At 51.6% G+C, this 20,475-nt stretch overlaps 7 protein-coding genes across 7 annotated transcripts; 2 read left to right on the top strand and 5 right to left on the bottom strand.

Annotated features, from left to right (window-relative positions):
- Positions 1-417: 417 nt before the first annotated feature.
- AYO21_10086 (phosphate:H+ symporter) lies at positions 418-2,207 on the bottom strand (the record flags this gene model as incomplete). Its single annotated transcript, XM_022660010.1, has 2 exons — positions 418-1,612; positions 1,672-2,207. 2 exons carry the CDS (start codon positions 2,205-2,207, stop codon positions 418-420), a joined length of 1,731 nt encoding a protein of 576 aa, XP_022507644.1.
- Positions 2,208-6,866: 4,659 nt separating this feature from the next.
- On the bottom strand, positions 6,867-8,510 carry AYO21_10087 (hypothetical protein; the record flags this gene model as incomplete). The annotated part of the gene is made up of 2 exons (XM_022660011.1): positions 6,867-8,342; positions 8,406-8,510. 2 exons carry the CDS (start codon positions 8,508-8,510, stop codon positions 6,867-6,869), a joined length of 1,581 nt encoding a protein of 526 aa, XP_022507645.1.
- A 239-nt stretch (positions 8,511-8,749) lies between these two features.
- AYO21_10088 (hypothetical protein) lies at positions 8,750-10,108 on the bottom strand (the record flags this gene model as incomplete). The annotated part of the gene is made up of 4 exons (XM_022660012.1): positions 8,750-9,146; positions 9,196-9,866; positions 9,918-9,967; positions 10,018-10,108. The coding sequence occupies 4 exons, from the start codon at positions 10,106-10,108 to the stop codon at positions 8,750-8,752; spliced, it is 1,209 nt and encodes a 402-aa protein (XP_022507646.1).
- Positions 10,109-10,522: 414 nt separating this feature from the next.
- Positions 10,523-12,208, bottom strand: AYO21_10089 (hypothetical protein; the record flags this gene model as incomplete). The annotated part of the gene is made up of 5 exons (XM_022660013.1): positions 10,523-10,992; positions 11,107-11,192; positions 11,244-11,613; positions 11,670-11,944; positions 12,000-12,208. 5 exons carry the CDS (start codon positions 12,206-12,208, stop codon positions 10,523-10,525), a joined length of 1,410 nt encoding a protein of 469 aa, XP_022507647.1.
- A 794-nt stretch (positions 12,209-13,002) lies between these two features.
- Positions 13,003-13,904, top strand: AYO21_10090 (hypothetical protein; the record flags this gene model as incomplete). The annotated part of the gene is made up of 4 exons (XM_022660014.1): positions 13,003-13,161; positions 13,211-13,385; positions 13,437-13,562; positions 13,624-13,904. 4 exons carry the CDS (start codon positions 13,003-13,005, stop codon positions 13,902-13,904), a joined length of 741 nt encoding a protein of 246 aa, XP_022507648.1.
- A 289-nt stretch (positions 13,905-14,193) lies between these two features.
- On the top strand, positions 14,194-17,082 carry AYO21_10091 (hypothetical protein; the record flags this gene model as incomplete). The annotated part of the gene is made up of 1 exon (XM_022660015.1): positions 14,194-17,082. The coding sequence occupies one exon, from the start codon at positions 14,194-14,196 to the stop codon at positions 17,080-17,082; it is 2,889 nt and encodes a 962-aa protein (XP_022507649.1).
- A 1,222-nt stretch (positions 17,083-18,304) lies between these two features.
- Positions 18,305-20,134, bottom strand: AYO21_10092 (hypothetical protein; the record flags this gene model as incomplete). The annotated part of the gene is made up of 1 exon (XM_022660016.1): positions 18,305-20,134. One exon carries the CDS (start codon positions 20,132-20,134, stop codon positions 18,305-18,307), a length of 1,830 nt encoding a protein of 609 aa, XP_022507650.1.
- Between the last annotated feature and the right edge of the window lie 341 nt (positions 20,135-20,475).

The following is a 20,475-nucleotide window of genomic DNA, read 5'->3' on the forward strand; positions in this document are numbered from 1 at the left end:
TTTGATGTTGTTGTCTTGTATAGTGTGTGTTGTGTATTGTGTTTGGTGTCTTGTCGTGCGTGTGGTTATCGTTTTTATTTTCTCATCAGTCTTGTGTGTACTATGTGGTGTTTTATTTTATTTGCTCGCGTGTTGTTACGTTGTAGTTCTAGGTCGCGTGGGGTGACAGGCAGGTAGCTGGGGGAGTATCGATGTAGATGTGTGAGAGGAGAGAGAGAGAGAGAGAGAGAGAGAGAGAGAGAGAGAGAGAGAGAGAGAAAAGTACAAGCCAAACAAGAATCTGAGACGTGCAGATCATGGTCATACTATTATTCTACACAGTCCCCCACTATTGAATCGTGGTGACTGCCACTAGAAACGCAAAAAACTTTCTGTATCAAAGAAACTAACGACGGGAGAAATCGTCTAGAAATTCGTTCAAGCGGCCTTGTCACCCTCAACAACACCGTCGCTGGTAGGCTGGGCGACGTATGAGTCCTTGCGGTGACCTGCACTCTCAGGGTCATAGTTCTTGGTGCCCGGCACTTCACCAGCAAGTTCTTCGAGAGTCTTGCGCTTGGTTTCGGGAATGAGGAGAGTCGTGAAGACACCGCAGAGCATAAAGAGAGCAAAGATCTCCATGACGTGGTCGAGCCAAGGAGACGGGTTGTCCTTGGTAGGGTGTCCCTTGGTTCGGAGAGGGCCAAAGACGGTCTGGGCGACAATGGCGCCAACTTTACCCGAGGCGGCCGAGATACCGTGCGAAGTAGATCGATAGCGAGTGGGGAAGCATTCGCCGGGGACGATAAATGTGGTTGCGTTGGGCCCAAAGTTGAAGAAGAACTGAGCCAAGACGTAGAGAGCCAGAAGCCCACCTTCATGAAGATGGTTGTAGGCAAAACCGATGATGATAAAGATGATGGTGAGGATGATGAAGCCCATCAATTGGATAGGCTTGCGACCAACAGTATCAACTGTCGCGACCGTCACCCAGTAGCCTGGAATGGCGCCTGCGCAGACAATGATCAGGTTACCAACAGCAGTGTTGTAGAAAATCTCGTAGACGTTGTCACCCTTGGCGTAGCCAATGGCCTGGAGAATGATCGAGTTGTTGAGACCGAGACCGTAGAAAGCAACGTCGAGGAAGAACCATGAACCAGCAGTTCCGAGAAGGACCTTTCCATGCTTCCATTGGCTGTAGTGTCGCCAGAAATCATGCCAGCTGGCCTTGGGGGTTTCGAGGCGCTGGCGGGAGTCTTGCAAGACAGCTGCGCGGCTAACTTCGTCGGGCTTGCCCTCATGCTGTCCGGATCGGTAGGCCTTGACATCCTCGACAGCCTTTTCCGAGTCACGGGCAACATCGAAGGTATAACGGGGAGTCTCGGGGATGGTGAGACGGAAGTACAAGGCAATACAACCTGGGACTGCGCCAAACCCAATGATGACACGCCACATCTTGTCAACCGCAAGTTGGCAAACACCGTCACATAGGTCGACAGTCTTAGCAGTCTTGAGGGACTGATGGAAGCCAGAGACGACGATCAAAGCAATGATGGCAGCAGTGAATTGGCCAATACCTTGCATAGCAAAGACGGCACCCATCATGGCACCTCTCCACTTGGTCGTGGCGAACCTGTGAATGATGAGACACTTGCCCTCGATAAAGATGGCTTGAGACGTGTGAAGACTTACTCAGAAGTGATGATGGAAGAAAGAGGATAATCACCTCCGATACCGATACCCATCATTACTCGCCAGAAAATGATGAGGCCGACAACTGAGATGGCAGGAGAATCCGAGGACAGAGCTTGGGCAAGAGTAGCAAAGATAATGAGGATCAATTCGAGACCGTACATCCGCTTGCGACCAACGATATCGGCCAGCCAACCGAAACCGACTTGACCGATGACAGTACCACCAGAGGTTGCAACTTTGATGGCCGTGTCTGAGTTGGTAGGGATCTTGCCGGCATCTTTGGGGTTAGGTGTGTCCTGCCAGTAGACGACACCCAACATGGCCGTGACCAAGTTGATGGCAAAGATATCATAGGCATCGGTGAAGAAACCAATACCGGCAACCACAACGGCGCGGACATGATACCAGCCAAAAGGAGCCTTGTCGATCTCGGCGAGGGCAAGTCGTCGTCGCTCGTTGGGGTCCTGGATATGGGCAAAGTCGTTGTGGAAATTGTGGAATGCGGCGTTGCCGCCAGCTGTTTTCATCGCCATGGCTGGCAAGTTGTTTCAATAAAGTCTGGTCAACTTCCAAGAGTCTAAAAGGAAGTCAAGACAAGACAAGCAGTGGAAGAAGGCTTGCTTGAGGGACAAGGCAAGAACCGAGCGAGAATCCAAGACGGCAGGAACTGTACTACATATACCTTTTGGAAGATAGGTCACATCGCGTACATACCAAGGCTCTGGGCGCAGCATAGGCCAGGTGAATCTGAAAAAGTTCGACAGGGTGGAGTGCCAGTGGGCCGACGAGGCGAACTGCAAGTGTCAAGACAATACGATGACACAGTCCCCACCTGGACTGTCCCCTTTGACAGTGTGTCCAGGATGGCGTTGTGGGAGCCAATGGCTAAGGGCCACCGAGACACGCCATGAGCAGAAAGAAATAGGATTTCCCGTGAGCAGGCGCATCGAGATGAATCTGTCGAGGACCCCGGGATCAGCAGAAGGAACCAGGGTGGGATTTGCGAGGTAGAGGTGGGCTGCCCCATGCATACACCCTGGCTTCCTCCGCTGCAATTGGCCTCACCACCAATAAGATCTGTGAGCTTCGATCGGGCTGTCCTAGCTTTAGTCCCCTTCTCTCCCGGCCGTCTTTCAAGGGTTGTGTTGATCCATTGGATATCAAGGGCATCGTGATCCTTGTCGCTTCCAATAACCGCTTTGTTCGAGAAGCCTTCAAGTCTCTTCTGGGCGCCAAGTAGACCAGTGAAATAGTCTTTCGGGAAGAGCCCAAATCTACACTGAAAGAACAAACCACAGACGGTGCGCTTGGAACGTGGCCGCCGTGTTGCCAGAGTTTGATATCATGAAAGCTTGGCTTGATTTCACCGTTTTATTTCGAGATCCAATGGACAACCGAACACCAGTTGTAAGTCGAACGATCAGCAATCTCGCTGGACAAACCTCAGATGATGCATTTTGTCGACTACCGATCATGTTTGGTCCAATTACCTAATGGCAGAGAATCAAGACCCATCTAGTCGTAGAGTCATCAAGAAACTCAGTAGAAGGGCGAGACTAACGTCGCCGTGGCAATCTCACCGGCAATACTCTTCCATGATATTGTACCGAGTTCGAGTAGCTTGGTGTGCGCTTCGTCGCGTCGCCCGGTCAGATTTGTTGTATATTCGCTTTTCCATTTGGGTTCTAGCTCGTCCAGGCCACAGGGTCAGAGCTTGTACAGATTTTTAGTGCTGGCCCGGATGCAGGTAACTCCATGAAGGGGGATATTAGGGCGCGCGACGAGTGGCTGGAGGAAACAAGCCTGAAAGGCCTGGAGCTAGGTTGGGGTTCGGGCTCATCAGGGGACATCTGACAAGCGGCATTGGTGGCATTGGTAGCATTGGTAGCACTGGTGGCGGTGATAGTCTAGGCTCAGTCTCTTCAAAAAATTTCGTCTGCGACATCCAAACAGGTGGGAAAGTGGGATTGGGTGGATAAAGCAGGATGGGCGGGGCGGAGAGTTTTCCTGAAAAAGACCTCGGAAGCAGGTGCCAAGCCGCACGTGCCAGCTAGTCATGGTGCTTGAACTGACCACGTTTCTTGTTGATTGGTGAATATCCAACCTCCTTCCAACTTCGTGCCAAGGCTCCGGTGTTATTGCCCTTGGGACCATGGCGAGGCTTGAGGGACAATGAAGCTTTCTACCTGACACGGTAATCGGCCGGGATCCCCTCTATCACCCTATGCTGCCACCACAAACCTCGCGTGCAGTCTACTACCTTGGAGGCGAGGAACTCATGGCGGCGATAGTCATGGCTGACTCCTTTTCAAAGCAAACTCAAATAACGGAAGAAGCGAAGAAACAGAAAAAGAAAAGAAACTAGGAACATCCTTACGCAAGGATGCGGCGTATCGAGGTCTACCTCGTACTCGCTGTATTACTCGCCTTCCACTTATGGCCAAAAGCACTGCGCATCAACACAACTCTCAGAATAGAGCCTGGGTCGGCTCGGTGGCATCGTCGGGGTTTTGCATGCAGAGATCGAGCTACAAGTCATACAATCGTCGTATGATTTTGATTCTCCTCTCTGATCAGGAAATCATGCGGGCCCGGAGATAATGGTCAATCCAACAGATGCATAGGTACTTGTACACTGAATCAACCACCAGGGATCGATGACAAGGTTTACACAACAGCCCGTCCATGTCCGCCATATCTCGATTCGACTTCTTTGCTAGTCCCAATTCCATCAAACCTGTCAATCAGAGTCTGGGCAGAAAGAAGCATTGCGATCGCCTCTGGGCAGACATCAGAATGCTGGGCATACCTCAGAGTCCCTTCAAAGGTAAGATGGAACAACTACGAGTAGATCACCCTGTCAGCCTCCAGTGGCGCATCTCAAGGCCTAGGTACCTAACGAGAACTCCATACCCACCAGTTCACATTCTTTGCATGACCCATCTGAGTGCCTTTTCGGCTTTATTGGCCTCAGTAACAATTACCTCAATTCAGTCACCACGGCCAAAACATGCCACTTTTTTGAAGCCGTACCAGTACCGCCAGCATCGCCGTACCACTAAAACAACAACAACCAATATTGTCTCGTTTAGGACAATGGGCTCCGAACTCCATGCGACGGTGGGTGCCCTCGCCATCCTCGTATTCTGACGGACGCATTCGTTGCCTGGCCCACCCCCCCTTGTCCTAGTTGCATCCTTGCTTCCCTAAAAATCCCTGCTAGCGTCTGCGTGAGAAGCACGAGAGAACATTCCATGGACTTTCCTGAACCGGGACAGACACCGAAGGGGTCTCGGCTCGAATCTGTTCGCATTTTGGTCACAAGGAGGTCCCCCTTCCGCGTAGTCTGAATTTCTTCTTCCACAAGTGATGCCTCTATCCGAAGTCAGCAGATTGGAAATGGGACGCTCATGCAGGTGCTCCACGTTCGATATTGTCGCACTCTGTCCTAGGTGCCGCAAGTATCGTTGTGAGAAACGGCCGGTGCTGGGGCCGCAGCAAGGCAGAACGCTGGCGCCCTCATCGTTACTTCGGACTCACTGGCAATCTGAGAAGCATAGTTCACATGAAACGCTGTTCTTGCTCCCGAGTGTGCAAAGAGGTATGGTATGGATTACTCCCCCTTGAGATACTCACCCTGAAGCTATAGCCCTTTGCTCGTCTGTCCCAAGGTTGACTGCAATGCTTGACCCACGCGTCGATTGACCGAAGGCGAATTCGATGCTGGCTGTCGGATTGGAGGATTCGTCTGAACATCAACAGGCAACGCAGCCAACTACAACGAGTCACATGTTCCAACAAGGGTTACGAGGTCCAGGACAACTTCCAAAGCAGAGCTCACTGTTGGAAAAGCCCGTCGGTATTTACTTCACCATGTTGTGCTGAACAACGGCATTACTAGAGACAAAAAGTCCACTTTTGAGATGCAGCCCAATGTGCTCTATACAAGAGCCAGCATCCACCGTCTTCCACGCAGTCCTCAGCTCCACGCGGCGAGGCGATCGTGAGTATACCCTTTGACCTTTCTAGCGCTAACCCCTCCACCTATGTACAGACCACTTCGTGTCCAGGCTGTTGTAATGGAACACTACCTAAGCTTCTCTCATCCTTATATCTCGTGCCTCGACACTATCACCAGGATGCACCGATCACGCGGACACTTCGAGGAGGCGATGCATCCAGCTTTTTTTGACTAGACGATGGAAGCTGTGAGGGCAGATGGAGAAGGTTTACAACCCAGCTTCAAGAGGAGGGCAAAGGTGATGGATGATGATACCGTGGGAGACAGCGCCGGCGTCGGTATATATATACATTTCTATACCCGACCTCTCAACCGCCACCCATATCCATCATTCATGTAATACCATACTATACTATACCAACGACACTCCTTTCAGAGGTGACAGCAGGGACGCGGAGGACATCCGGGCACCCGGGCTAGCTAGAACCCTCTCCCCGTGAGATAGATCACTGACACTGTGGTAAACGCCACGCCTGCCAATAGGACAGTGGCAGTGAGTGCACAAGGACGATGAAAGACATACCGTTATCGATTTTGTGTTCCTCCTGCATTCTCCTTGCGATATTGCATTCTTGCTACTGAGAGCGGCGAACTATCAAGGAGCACCCCCAATCGACGCCAATGACTATGTTACTCCGAATGTACCTACGTCCTCCAGGTTGGTGGAAGCACCGAGTAGCCCGTCATAGACCCGGGCTCTCTTTGTTCTATTCATGAGACTGGTGTCTCGGGCTTGAAGGAGGATGTGACACAGAACAGGCGATGGGTTGTAGATGGCATGATTAGGGTAGAGTCAACGTCGATGATATAGCTTACGCGCAGCTATGTGCAATCATATTAACTCTCATCGGCCTCGTAGGCGCAAATCTATCTCGACCCGAGGAGGTCGATTTGTACCTTGTACATCTCAACTCTACCGATCGTGCCGCATGATCCATTCAACACTTGCATCCGTGTCTCCAGCCTGCACCGATAGATTCAGGGAGTTCATCCAGAGGAGAATTCATTTCAAATCTGTGTCCGCTCCGAGGCCTCTGTCTCCTCGTCGTCTTGCAGCTTCAAAAGACCCACATCTTTGGTCAAAGCAAGGATCTCCAGGGTGGGAAGTCGACATCAACTCACTCCAGCATTCGACACCATGCGCTTGGCCATCAGCTTGGCCAGCTTAGGCCTATGCATGGCCATTGACCGCTTCCCCATTCTCCTTGATCGTGCCCTTTTCAGCCTTGATGTGTTCTCTGCCGGCTTGCAGCGCTCCTTGGAGCCCATATTGCTGCCTTATACCCTCGATACGATGTGTTGAATTGATGTTCTTGACCAAGACAATCTGGAAACACGTCGCTGAACCTTGTCGGGCGATAATGGTGCTCCAGGCCAAGAAAAATTCCCAGATTCTGTACCATCTCACACCATATTTCGCCTTGACCTTGTCAGCATTGCCGAGCCAGTTCCTGTACCACCTCCAGAGGGTTGCGCTGTAGTGAACGCCGATAGTGTCGACGGATTTGACTTCAAAACCGGCTCCTTCGAGTTTATCAATCACGAATCCCAGAGGAGTCGATGCGTCGGCGCCAGGGAAGATGTACTTGTTCATAAACAGTCCCCAAACGAGATCTTCGTATTGCCAGTACTTTCTCAACCCGGCAATTTGGAGGAAGAAGACACCATCATCGTCCAGTAGATCGTTGACTTGGCTGAGAAAACTCGAGAAGTGTCTGACTCCCACGTGCTCGGCCATTTCGAGACAAGTGATCTTTTTGTATTTCTCGCTAGACCTGTTGGGAGGGGAGTGGGGAATATCACGATAGTCCATGCAGAGGATCCGAGACTGGGATTCTGGGATGTTCAGCTTTCGCAAACCATCGTTGCCCCATTTTGTCTGGTTGCGGCCCAGTGTGATGCCAGTTGTGTGTGCGCCGTAGTGAAAGCTGGCGTATTTCGCCAAAGTGCCCCAGCCACAGCCGATGTCGAGAAGCGTCTCACCCTGCTTCAGGCCGATCTTTTCGCACACCACAGCGAGCTTGTTGTCTTGTAATTCCTCCAAAGATTCCTCACGGTTGATGTCCGAGATGATCCCTGACGTATAGATCATCCGCGGGCCAAGGAACCATGCGTAGAAGTCATCACCACGGTCGTAGTGGTCACGGACTTGCTCTTCATCCTGGGAGCGGGTGTGCATGATAACTTCGGGAATCATACCGGTAAAAAAGAACTTGAACAACGAAAGCGTGAACCGGAAACTCGCCCAGTCGTGACGATATTCCATTGCTTCCAAGCAATCGCCTTTGAACGAGACCTTTTGATCAAAGTACATCTCGTGGAATGTTTCCATAGGGATTTTGTTCTTTCCATGGTATTTTGCCCGATCCTCCTCACTGTGGAATTCGAGGTAGTGTTCGATAGGACGACCCGGGTATGCGGCCTTTTCATTTATGCGAGGAGAGATCGAAGAGGCAACGGACCAGAAGAGCATGAGGATGGGAATGCTGGTGAAGGCAGCCACGAAGAGGGTGGTGTAGAGCCCGCCATGCAACAGGCGAGCAAGGTACCATGGCACGGCAATCAGCAGGCCAATGAGCAGTATGTTGTTGAACGAGTCACTTCCCGCAGCGTCGGCAGGAAGAGGGGCATTCTTGATTGCAGGGTACTAAGGGAGACACAGATAAGCCAGCAGAACATTTTGGAGCTTCCATTGAGCTGCACAACATACAGAAGTCAAGCGGACACCGCAGTTCGAAGGGGTTTGCTCTGGAGCTGCAGGAGGAGTCTCAATGAACTCAATGTCCTCTTGGGACACAGAGGATTTGCTGGTCATAGCGGCTGCTGTTGGGATGAAATATGTGTGAAAGAAGGGAAGAGGTGGGAGGTCAATGCGGTGAACATTTGGCATTTGGGGGGAGCATGTGCGGGTCGCGGGTTCGGTGTACCTGCATATTCAAAAGTGGAGATGGCGGTGGCAGCGCCAATCTTTTGTTATCACCAACTATGAGGCACTCAGTACTGGTACAGTCAGGCATCATTGCGATGCAACAATCTATCCACGACATCGCCCGGTCAATCTTCGTCGAGCTTCGCAGCGAAATCTCCAAGCAGCACGTCGTCCGTCGCAGGGCCCCGGTTGTTCCTTACCCACTCCGTCTCAACCCTGAAAAAGATCCATATCCATCTCCTCAATACTTCCAACAACTCCATGAGGAATATCCCACCCTCCAGGTCATTAAAATGATCCAAGTGTGGCGAAAGCTTGAAACTCCAGGTACATCGCAGGAGGAAATCTATAACAATGGCACTATAATACACCTCTTTTGCATGGAAGTAGCGGTAACGTCGCAAACCCCAGGGATATTCTGGGTTGTTTCTCTCGCGGCTCGAGGAGAAAAGAGAAAGGTCCCAATCCTTGGCCACATCCCAGTAGAAAGAATAGAAAGAGTTGACAAAAACGAAAAACATCCTGCAAAACGTTAGAGAGATGTCACACGTAAGTCTTTGGTGGTGCTCACCATAGTCTGAACAGCCCAGCCTCGCTCAGATGGGATTTGGTAGGGTCATAACCTCGTTGCAAAGCACTCAAGATGATCACTGGAAATGCGCTGAAGTATTTCAAGGCATTGGCCAAGTGTTGGCCACCCCAGCCCGAGGAGGTTGACTGATTCCTCCGGACCCGATAATACTCAATCAGACACTGCCGCAGTCGAATCATGCTCGGGATGCTGATGATCAAGGGCACAAGATATGCGCCTCCACAGCCGCGATTGGGCTTCGCCGTACTGCTTGTCTTCGTATCGAGGAGCATGCACGTAGCAACGAACAAATCTCCCAAGACTTTTGCATAACTCGTAAGAACATCAGCCAGTAGAATATCCCCGAACTTTCCATCCTGGACCTCCGCCAGACCTCCCAAGCTGATTCTCTTTAAGGATCTTAGAAAATGGAGTCGACCAGACCGTGACATGCGTTTGAGTGGAAGGAGAAAGCACAAGACAAGAAGTAAAAGGTAGGACTGCGGAAGGATCTGCCATCGCAGAACTGCCTGCCGGTCACCCCGGGTGACGGCCCAGAACAGAAGGAGGGACGCAATCAATGGCACGGAGAGAAAGGAGGCCAAGCGGTACGTCGAGTGGTGGTGGTGCTCTGCTTGTCGAGGAGGATACCGGATGAGTGCTGGCACATCCTACACTTGTTAGCTGGAGCCCGCCAGACATATTCTGGACAGTGGACTTACAATCTTGATGAGATGCAAATAGTGCAGATTGAGACCCCATGCCCAAATACCTAGTGCGGAGTCAGATAATGTACAAGAGACGCCCGTCAAATCACCATACCGAGAACAATTATGATTGCGACTCTATAAGGGAGCGGCAGAACGAGACTAAACGAGTCGACCTCAGGCTCCACGGCGGCGTCTCCGTCCATATTGAATAGATAATATCATGCTTCGGACAATTGTGAAGAGCCGAAGGGGTTAAGAAGGAAGGGAAAGATAACAACACCATCAACACACGAGAGAAATGGTCCCGGCGCACGCATCCAGATCGCAGAAGTTGGCGCTCGGGGGGTTTGCGAAATGATATTTACCTGGCCTTGTTGGGAACTTGGCCGCAACCTATTACGGCAATGTGCTGCCGCCGCTTTACTATTGCCTGCGTAACTGAGCAATGTAGGAACCTGTTCTGATCTCTTGCTCTACTTTGTACACCTTTATTCTATTCTTCGCTTCAATAATTTCGTTGACATTGCTGTATTTGGTACTAGTGGTTCTCAATAGCCCAAATCAAAGTCACCAGGAGCGACTGTCCACTCTGCCGCAGGTTTCCATTCAGACAATCCTCAAGATGTCTTCGTATAATCGGGTTTGAAAGCCGTCGTTTTCACCTCCGCAATCAAACTTTCGCCAAAGTCTCCCTCATATCCGTGAGCTGCAAGATATTCTCTGAACTTGGCGTCCTCGCTCTCAAGCTCTCGATCTCGATCAGGGATGAATATCCATGAGATGATGCCACCCGCGGCGGCAAAGCCGGCTCCAATCAGGAAGACTGCTTGAGTACCCTTTTGCGTGTCGCCAAAGGAGTCCTGGATAGGCGTGAAAACTTGAGTCCCGATCGCAGCACCAGCCTTGCCGACCGCAGCAGCGAACCCCATGAAGTGTCCGCGCAAAGGAGTGGGAAAGCTTTCTGCGGCTGTTAAAAAAGTGCAAACTCCAGGTCCCATCTCCCCAAGACTATTGAAAACCCCATAGAGGACGACAAACAAGGGAAAAACAGATTGGATAGGGTTCAACGCTCCACCCAGGATAAATCCTAAGACTGACCAGCAGCCAAAACCGAGAGTCATGGTTTGTTTGCGACCGATTCTATCCATAAGGACTCCGCCCACAAGACAGCCAGGAAGATAGAAGCAGTTTACGACCGTACCGTATCCGATGTTCTGGATTAGGGTGTTGTTAGGGTTGAGTTGACCGATGATGGTGGAGCTGAAGATTCCAAAGGGGTAGGTGACACTACCGAAGCGTTAACAAGAACCGGAGACGGAAGACTGGCATCCAACCTACAAGTCATACATGAACCATGCAAGAGAAGTCCCAACCATGGGCTTCCAATATCGCTTGATGATCAACCAATACGGTATGTTTTGCTTGATAGCATGTTTACGATATTGACTGGACTCGACCATGCGAATTCGAAAGAAGAATAGCGTCACGGGGAGGACAAAGCCCAACCCGAAGCAGATGCGCCAGATTCCACTGGAGATCTTCTCGTTGTAGCATTCGATGACAACCAACGCCACGACCCCGGCTACCACGAATCCGAAGTCAATGGCGAAGTCCGTGGCCACGGCGACCAGGAAACCTCGTCTGCGGCGGACATATTCACTTTCATCTGAGGCTTCGGCACTGCCAGTTCCGCAGGTTGGGTACTCGCCTGAATCCACTTGTCAGCACGTCATTTAGCATCTAGTCTTTTGAGTTGTCCCTCACCTCCAGCACCGAAGCCGGCGACACCGCGAGCAATGATCATCATCCAGAACATGCCGAGCTCAGTGGTGCCGTGAGCAGCTGTAGCCAAGACGATACCCAGGATGAGGAAGAAAGTTGCAAAGACGATGCCGGTACGACGGCCTATCCTGTCAATAAGAAAGCCAAAGAAGAGCATGCCAAAGATCTTCCCAATGAGGTATGCATTGGACAATCGGGTCTTGATGATGCTAGACATGCCGTCCTTGTATAGGTCTGTGAACAAGGGCTCCATGTATCTGCAAGATAAGTGTGTCAGTATTTTTCCCAATTTAGCAACGACATGGCACGTACCCGATGATTTGTGCATTGTATCCATCAGAGAACAAGGCAAGTCCCGCAACTAGAACGGTGATAACAGACGAGACCCTGGTGATCCTGGCGACATCGACATGACTGAGTCTTCTATCTCCGACTTCGACGTCATGCGCATGGGGTTGGGTTCCATTTGACTTATCACCTGTGATTTCGTACGACGAAGCCTGATACCTTTCAGTCGCCATTGTCGCGAAGTGGAAAGTGTATGGAGGCCGAAGGCGAAGTGCTTAGACATTCGGCGAAGCAGATGATATGGCGTCCACATATACATTTTCAAACAGGTCGCGAGGACATCCTATTTCCCCCTTCATACTTCTCCCCTTGATTCATCAACCCTATCGACCTCGACCGCCGCCTCGCCGTGACTCCGTTGCCTCTGGCCTGATGCATGATGCGAGAAAGAAAAAAAAGGGTATTGAGAACCTCTGCATACGAATTGCCTGCCAGTTGTGTGGGAACGTGGCATATCCTTGTCCGCCAGATTCTGCTAAAGGCAGGCGATGAGGGGCTTTCAGCCTCCTCCTCGAACAGTTGCTCTTCAAATGAAGCTTACCTGAGCTTAACCCACGTGCCAAGGTCAAACAAGATGATTCGGATCTACAGGACCGGGAGGATGGCGATCCCTACGCGAGAGAACGCCGTTGGGAGGTGCGTCAAGGTCGCATATTCTGCAGCCATTCGGTTCGAAGTGCGATGTTGCAGCGTCTGACAGCAAGATACCCATATAGGGAATACTGTATGGTGTCCGTCTGACAAGTAGAGTGAAGATCACACTGTCACATGCGTGTTACGATCGCAACGAAAGAATTTCAATGGCAGACATCTCAATTGGCCACGGAGTGAGAAACTGCAAGGCAAGGATATAACTGGTCAATTCAGCCTCTGTGCCAACATGTTCGAGATAGAGAGAGGCAGTTTTGGACATTGACCCAAATCCCTCTCGACATCGCAAATTTGTTCGGCGAGAGGATCAGGCAAAATGTTGTTGTCTGAAGAGCAGGTCCGGTCCTTTCGCAGGAATGGCTACCTGGTTCTTGGTAATGTCCTTTCTGAGGTAGAGACCGAGGAACTCCAGCGATGGGCGCAGGAAGTCCATGACTGGACCACAGATGCGAACAGTCCATGGATGCCGTACGAGGTACATGCTTCATTGAGGACCAAGCGCCGAAAGACTGAGGCTCTGACAGGAAATCAACGCTCGAGGGGAAAGGGTGCTATGCCGGACTGAAAATTATGCAGATTCCCATGCGGGCTTGAACAGTCTCCTTCGTGGACAGAAGTTGTTGGATCTGCTCAAACAACTGTCGGGTGAGGAGATGTTGCTGTTCAAGGAAAAGATCAACTATAAGCTCGCAGGCAGCGGTATGGACCTTTTCACACCAAGTTGATGGTGACCTACTTACCGCAGTACAGGTGGATTTGCACCCCATATCGATGCCACGGCATATACCCACATCAAAGACATCAAACACCTTGCCATCCTTCTGGCGGTTGACCCATCGAATATTTCCAATGGTGGCCTGGAGGTCGTTGAAGGGAGTCATGAAATGAACGTACCTATCGGGCCAGACTCAGTATCTGCTGGCATTGGGGTTTCCAGCCAAGGTGGCTGAGCTCGTCGAGGCTCATGTCCCGGCAAAGCGCTACCTCTGTGCCACAGAAGATGAATACTATAACACACTCAGCGATGCGAGCAAGGAGAGTCTGCGATTCCAAGGAGGTCCGATGAGCCAAGACGAAGTGCAACAATGGAGACAAGGGGATTGGGCTGTCGAAAAAGCAAACCTGAGGAGGTGGGACGATGGAGCCAAGGTGGTTGGCTTGAAAGTACCAGGGTTAGAGACATATCGACCGCTGTTGGAGCAAGTCTTGAGTTCTTGACATGTGGAGGGTCGGATAGGCTAGTTTGAGATGGCGAGAATTACAGCCATGTTGAATTTGTAATGTAACTCTCGATGGTAGAGACGGTGTGTTTGAGAGAAGAGAATCATTGAACAGCATCGTGGGACGTCGACTGAGTCGTGGATGAGATACTCTGAATTTGGTAGGTTTGCCGGGTTACATAATGCAGTCTTCCCAATAGATGCCAAACTATCGCATTTCGTTTCGACGCTTCCCCAATGTGAAATCCAGACAATTAACCTTCTCTACACAAGATCTGGCGAGCAGGATGAAGTGGTATGGAGTTGTATCCATATTGCCATCTCTGTTCTGGCCGGCTTGTGCCATATTTGCCGACGATGCCTTCCACATAGACTTCCACCATGCCCTGATCGGAAGCCCGCAGCCTCATACTACCTTCTTCCACAAACCCCATTCGAATACCAATGCCTCTCTTCTCTATACCCTCTCCGACAAAGCTGTTCTCGGCGCTGTTAACCCAAAGGACGGGTCAGCGCTGTGGCGCCAGCCCCTCGCAGGACAACCTATTGATAATGCGTCGAGCTTGTATCTGATCGCGGGGGAAAGAGATGGCCAGCTGATCAGCGGATACGATAGGACTGTGGCATGTTGGGATGCTCTTGACGGGAGACTCGTGTGGGACCATACACTGCCGCCGGGGACTGTAATAGGTGGACTACAAGCCATCCCCCTCCAGGGCTCTGTCGCGGACGGAGTTCCACAAGACTTTGTGGTCCTCGCTGTCTCGACAGACTCTCAAACGCATACTTCCATCAGTCGAATCGCTGGCGACGGCGGCGGACAACGATGGCAACATGTAGATTCAAGCACCGCACATGGCTCCTCCGCGTCAATCACAACCTCCGCTCAGCACGTCTACTATATAACAACGTCTCACGGTTTGTTGACGAGCAGCAAGGCAAAGGTTATCACCCTGGACAGCGCGACAGGGCATGAAGTCAGCCAAACAGGGGTTGCCGTCGACACAGAACCCCTGGCACCCGGTGGTCAATATGTGGCGGACGCTTGCTCCGGGTCCCCCTTCCTGATTTCCGCTGAGAAGCCGTTCAAGACGGTGAAGTTCAGTCTGCTCAGCCATCCGAAAGGTTCATCTCTCACGTTGGATGACAAAGGAGAAGAAATTGAGGACGTTACAATTCACGCTGCTTGTCACCAATCAACAGCAACTCATTTTCTCCTACATATCAAAGGGAAGACACGACAATGGGCCGAAGTCTTTCATGTGAACCCGAAATCGGGGGACGTTACAAAGGTCTATTCATTACCTGCTACCGAAGAACAGAGCGTGTTCTCTGCGAGCAGCTACGAGGGATCTGCCTTTTTCATTCGCTCCACGGAGTCTGAAGTCCTTCTGTACTCTTCAGAGTCTCACGGACAACTAGGGAGGTGGAGAAAGACGAACTTCAAGACATCCCCTGGAAGCTTCCATTCACACGCAACCGCCGAGGTTGTCAGCAGAGGGAAAGCCAACTATGCGGTTCGAGTGGCTGAATTCTCTAACAGTGGAGATTGGTCTCTGATCCGCAATGGAGAATTGCAATGGAGTAGGCCCGAGATGCTCGCCTATGCGAACATTGCTGCATGGGACGAAAATGGTGCTCTAGATGCTCTGGCGGAGGAGCTTGATCTTGAGTCTTCAGTTAACCCCTGGACAGCCTACCTCCATCGTCTCAAACGCCATATCCATGATCTCGCATCCCTCCCGGAGTATCTGCGCAACCTTCCAGACACCATTCTGAAATCTACTCCCGATGCTGATGTGATCACACGCCAAAACCTGGTTGGAACAAAAGTCGTCATTGTTGCCACTACCCGAAAAGAGGTGATCGCGCTGGATGCTACCACTCCAGGCGTTCTCAGGTGGCAATCAGACCTTTCCAGCTACATCCCTGAAGGTACCGAGATCAAATCTATTACGGTGAGCGGCGGAAGAGTTTCAGTCTATCTTTCCAAAGGATCACTGCTCGTTTTGAACGCCAACAACGGAAGCCTCATCGAAAATAAACCCGGCACCATTGCCATATCGCATCTAATTCAAATTCCCGGCAGTCCTGCGCCAGCTGTCATCAAAGTCGGATACGATGGTGTACCTCGCCTTGCTGAAGATGTCGTTCCTGGAACCGTCTCGGAAGGCAATTCTGTGGTAACAATAAGTCCAGACGGAAAAGCCATAGGATGGACCGTTGGCCGGAATGTCGAGAAGACATGGACATTGAATCCACAAGATGGGATGAAGATTGTGCGTGCCGTGGCTCGGGCAGAGCATGATCCAGTTGCCTCGATCGGCCGTGTGCTCGGGAACAGATCTGTTCTGTACAAGTATCTTTCGCCAAACGTTGCACTTCTGCTGGCAACCTCGCAGTCCGGAGCATTGACGGTCTACTTGATCGACGCTGTGACGGGGGCAATTCTCCATACCGCAACCCACCGTGGCGTCCTCTATTCAGACATACCCGCTGTGATATCTGAGAATTGGTACGCCTACACGTTCACGGTTCGTGATCCATTGACATCTGGCCTCTCCAACCAACTCGTCATCTCTGAACTGTACGAATCCTCGGCTCCGAACGACAGGGGCCTGCTGGCAGCGCGAACGAATTATTCCGTCTTCTCAGTTGACGGTGCCGCGGCCAAACCCTACGTGATATCTCAGTCATACACAGTGGGAGAGCCGATATCACATCTGACAGTCTCGCAAACCGCGCAGGGAATAACCTCGCGCCAACTACTGGCGACCTTACCCAACAGCAACGCAATAGTCGGTATCCCCCGCGAAATCCTCGATCCCCGCCGCCCTGTCGAGCGGGATCCCAATGCTACGGAGCGAGAGGAAGGGCTCAGCCGCTACATGCCTATCCTAGAGTTTGACCCTAAATACTACTTGACGCACTCTCGCGAAGTATTGGGCATTAAAGAAGTTCTCTCGTCGCCAACTCTCCTGGAATCCACTTCCAGAGTCTTTGCTTTCGGGCACGACATTTTTGGCACCACGATCACGCCGAGTCTGGCCTTTGACGTGCTTGGAAAGGGTTTCAACAGGGTCCAATTGGTCCTCACGGTTGTGGCGTTATTTGCAGGTGTCGGCGCGCTGAGACCGTTGGTGAGAAAGAAGACGGTCGACGGCCGGTGGAGGTAGTATTCCAACGCGTTGAGCGGACACTTGAACCTGTGTACGATGGAAAGTTATTAGAGAGATCTGGTCAAACAGACTAATTATCTGGTCGCTATGACACGGACTGCCTAAGGGAGCGCGAAAAAGGGCTTGTTGGCATTTGCGGTATGTGATAGAATATTCCTCGGAGTGTAAAGACAAGAAAAACTCGAGATCTTTGGCGATAAGATTGAAGATTCGAATCTTCTGTGCTTGCTGTGCTTGCTGTGCTTTCTCATGCATGTGCTGGTTTGTACCTCGTATGCAAAGAATACCTACCCATCTATCTACCTATGTATGTCGATATGTATACTCTGACGCTCTCTTTCAGCCTGCTTTGCTGCACTTTTTTTGCATGAAATCTTTTCCAATCTTGGAATTGGCTCCTCTGTCATTCTCTCTTCTCGGTGTACCGACCAACCGACCTGCCGAGCTATTAATCATCGAGGCGAGTGAGGCATGTACGAGGTACCGAGTACACCGCCACGGTTCAAGGTTCAAGGTTCAAGGCTCAAGCCATGTATCCATCAGTACGTCCGTCGCCAGGGGGGAGGGGTGGCCGTTGCGAGATCCCTGTTGTCCTCTTTGTTTCTTTTCCCAAACTCAACTCCCTTAGTAATAGGACCCGATCTCTCCCTGGCCGTCAGCTCCGAAAACGAATCGATTACCTATATACTCCCAAGAAACTCTGCCTGCGCTGCGCTTGATCTTCCTTCCTGGAGGATCGCGTCTGCGTGCTTGGAGTCAGGCCTAGCGGAGACTAGCGGGCCGCAAAAGGACGCTCGTCCTGATCGGGAAATGGGTAGTTCTCTCGCTGGACATAATATAACCCACTCTCAAAGGACTTGGGTGTTTCCTGTTTTGTCAGGGTGGTGGTGGCGCCTTTTGCGGCCAGGGGGGAACAGATAGAGAGTTATTTCGGATCAGGTCCATCTCCATCGGAGCCCATGTCGAACACATACTTGTGTCTTTGTGATCATCTTCCGGTTCATGGGAACCTAGTTTGCCATTGCTCCCTGTGCGACGAGTTTCTCGGAATGAGAACTCTCGACGCCGGACAATGGCCGGTCAACCATCCGAGGGACTTTGAGCCAAATACCCGATGAAGCTGAGGCGCCAATTGTTGATGTATTTTGTACCAGGAATTCCACAGCTTGGCTGCCACCTCAGGCTACCGTGCATCGCGAAAATCGCCAGTGCTCGGGCTTCAGAATTCGACCAGTTTCCTCAGACTGTCGTCTTGGAGCCGTGGAAAATAAAGGTAATTCTCTCTCAGCAATTTCGTGACGTCTTCAAAGCTGTTGAATTCCAGGTTTGCAGCGACCAGATAACTAAACCGGGTGCTGAAAAATCGTCTCTGGGGCGGCACTGGATCTTCCTTTCTCTCCAACTCGGGCCGCATGAATACGTCCTCCACGTATGCGCCAACCGAATAGATCCATAGCAGGTCGCGTGTGTGCTGACCCGGGACAAGGGAGAAATCCTCGGCCGCAGGCCGCAGGGCTTCGATGACCGTGGTCATTTCCGTGTGGTAACGTTTGCTCTCACGAAAGACGCCACCAGGTTGGTAATGCTCCTCGAAGATGCACCGATCAAAACAGCGTACAGCAAGGCATAATGCAACATCAAAAGTCAATGCGACCGGGGATGGGAGGCCGCCAGGCCCAACGACTGTGGCTACAGGCTTACCATCCTTCTTGGCTGCTTCAATCAAGTCGCACCAGTAGTGGAGAGAACGAGCTCGAACTGCGGTCTTGCGAGCAAAAGACCAACGGAACATCTCCGTTACGTCCGACGCTTTCGAGGTCGCGTATCTGAACTTCAGCTCCTCAACGGCCAGAAGTTCCCTTATGTCGGCCATTATCGCCCTCAGGGCCGGGGCGATGGTGGTTGGGGTGGAAGATTCAGAGGGGGTTGATTCAGGGAACGCAACTTTCAGGTCCTCTTGCAAAGTGGGCGGATCCTCCGTATCGGTGACCCAGGTGTGTGAACGCCACGGTCCAGGGTCGAAGTCGCCAATATCCATCACAGGGCGGGAGCGTAAAGCCGCAGCAAGACTGACCACCGCACCAAGCAGAACTTCCTTCTCCATACGTCCCATGACTGACCAGCCTCCTAAGGAATTGACAATCTTTTGTGACGCAGACAAATGAACAATTGCGGCATGAATGTTTCCGCTAAGCATTTCTGCTGCTCCAAGCCAGCAGCAAGATGAGAGTATTTTCCACAACTTCGCCGAGTCTCCAGTCTGCCGTTGCGCCTCCAGGGACTCTTGCAGCGCTCTGAGAGCCTGGAATTTGTGCTTTTCTGCGTATACCAATGTCTGCTCATGCGGTTGGCCGTGGTTCCTCTGCCTGCTGCCACTGCTGTAGTAGGCGTGTGAGATGATTGCATGACTGGAAGCTTTGTCTGCGACAAAGGCCGGCATTTTTCTCATGGATTCAGCCGTAAGTGCACTGTGATTATGACGCAGGGCTATCTCGGATGGCCAGGTGTTCAACATGGACTGTGCTCGCGCCTGCTGAAGCAACATGTGCTCAAGAGCACTGACTGGTATGATGGTCGCATTGAACGGATCGGTGTTTCCTTTGAAGACGGGAATGGAGGCATATGCAACAGTCTGCGTCCCTCCTTGCTCGGCTTGAGTCTCCCGTCTCTTACGTGCGGAATTGGTATCTCTGTTGGAGTTTCCGCCCGAGCTCCGGACAAAAAGGCGATACCTGGAAAAGGGCTGGTTCGACTGGCCCAATCTCTGTCGAGTTTCAACGCTTTCTAGAGGGCATACTGCGGTGTCAACAGGCCGTGTCAGTAGAGGCTGGCCCACTCCTTCACTTGAAGATCGTTGCAAATGAGGAACGACATTGGCAGCACTAGATTCTTTCTCTAGAGGCCGAGCGGCTTTTTTCTTGTATGTAGGGTGTGACACAGTCGCAGCATGAGAACGTGCTTCAGCTCGGAGGAGTTCCTGTTCTCGTTTGCTGGATGGGAAAGGATGAGAGTCGACGAAGCGGACCGCAGCTGCCTTCTTGGACGCCATCAGTCCCAGTATCACCAAATAGTCGTGGCTACTGAGAGAGCGGACATGCTGGGGAGCCTAGCGCTCTGGGGCTCAAGAGTAATGTCCTAACCGGCGAGACGCGGCTAGAGTCGGTGAGTCGAGATCTGGCCAGATTCGAGTTGGTTGACAAGCTCCACAAAGCACCAGCATAGCCAGAAGACAGCAACGTGGAAGTGTGCCAGCGTCGCAGCGCAGGACGAGAGATCGGCATAATAAGCTAGGCAAGTTTGAACAGACAGGTTGGATGGTTATATAATGGGATCGGACAAGGGCCGAGACTGGGATTCCAGTCCTCGGTATCGTTGGCCGCAGACAGGCAG

Source organism: Fonsecaea monophora, assembly GCF_001642475.1.
Source record: "Fonsecaea monophora strain CBS 269.37 chromosome Unknown Scaff110, whole genome shotgun sequence".
NCBI lineage: Eukaryota > Fungi > Ascomycota > Eurotiomycetes > Chaetothyriales > Herpotrichiellaceae > Fonsecaea > Fonsecaea monophora.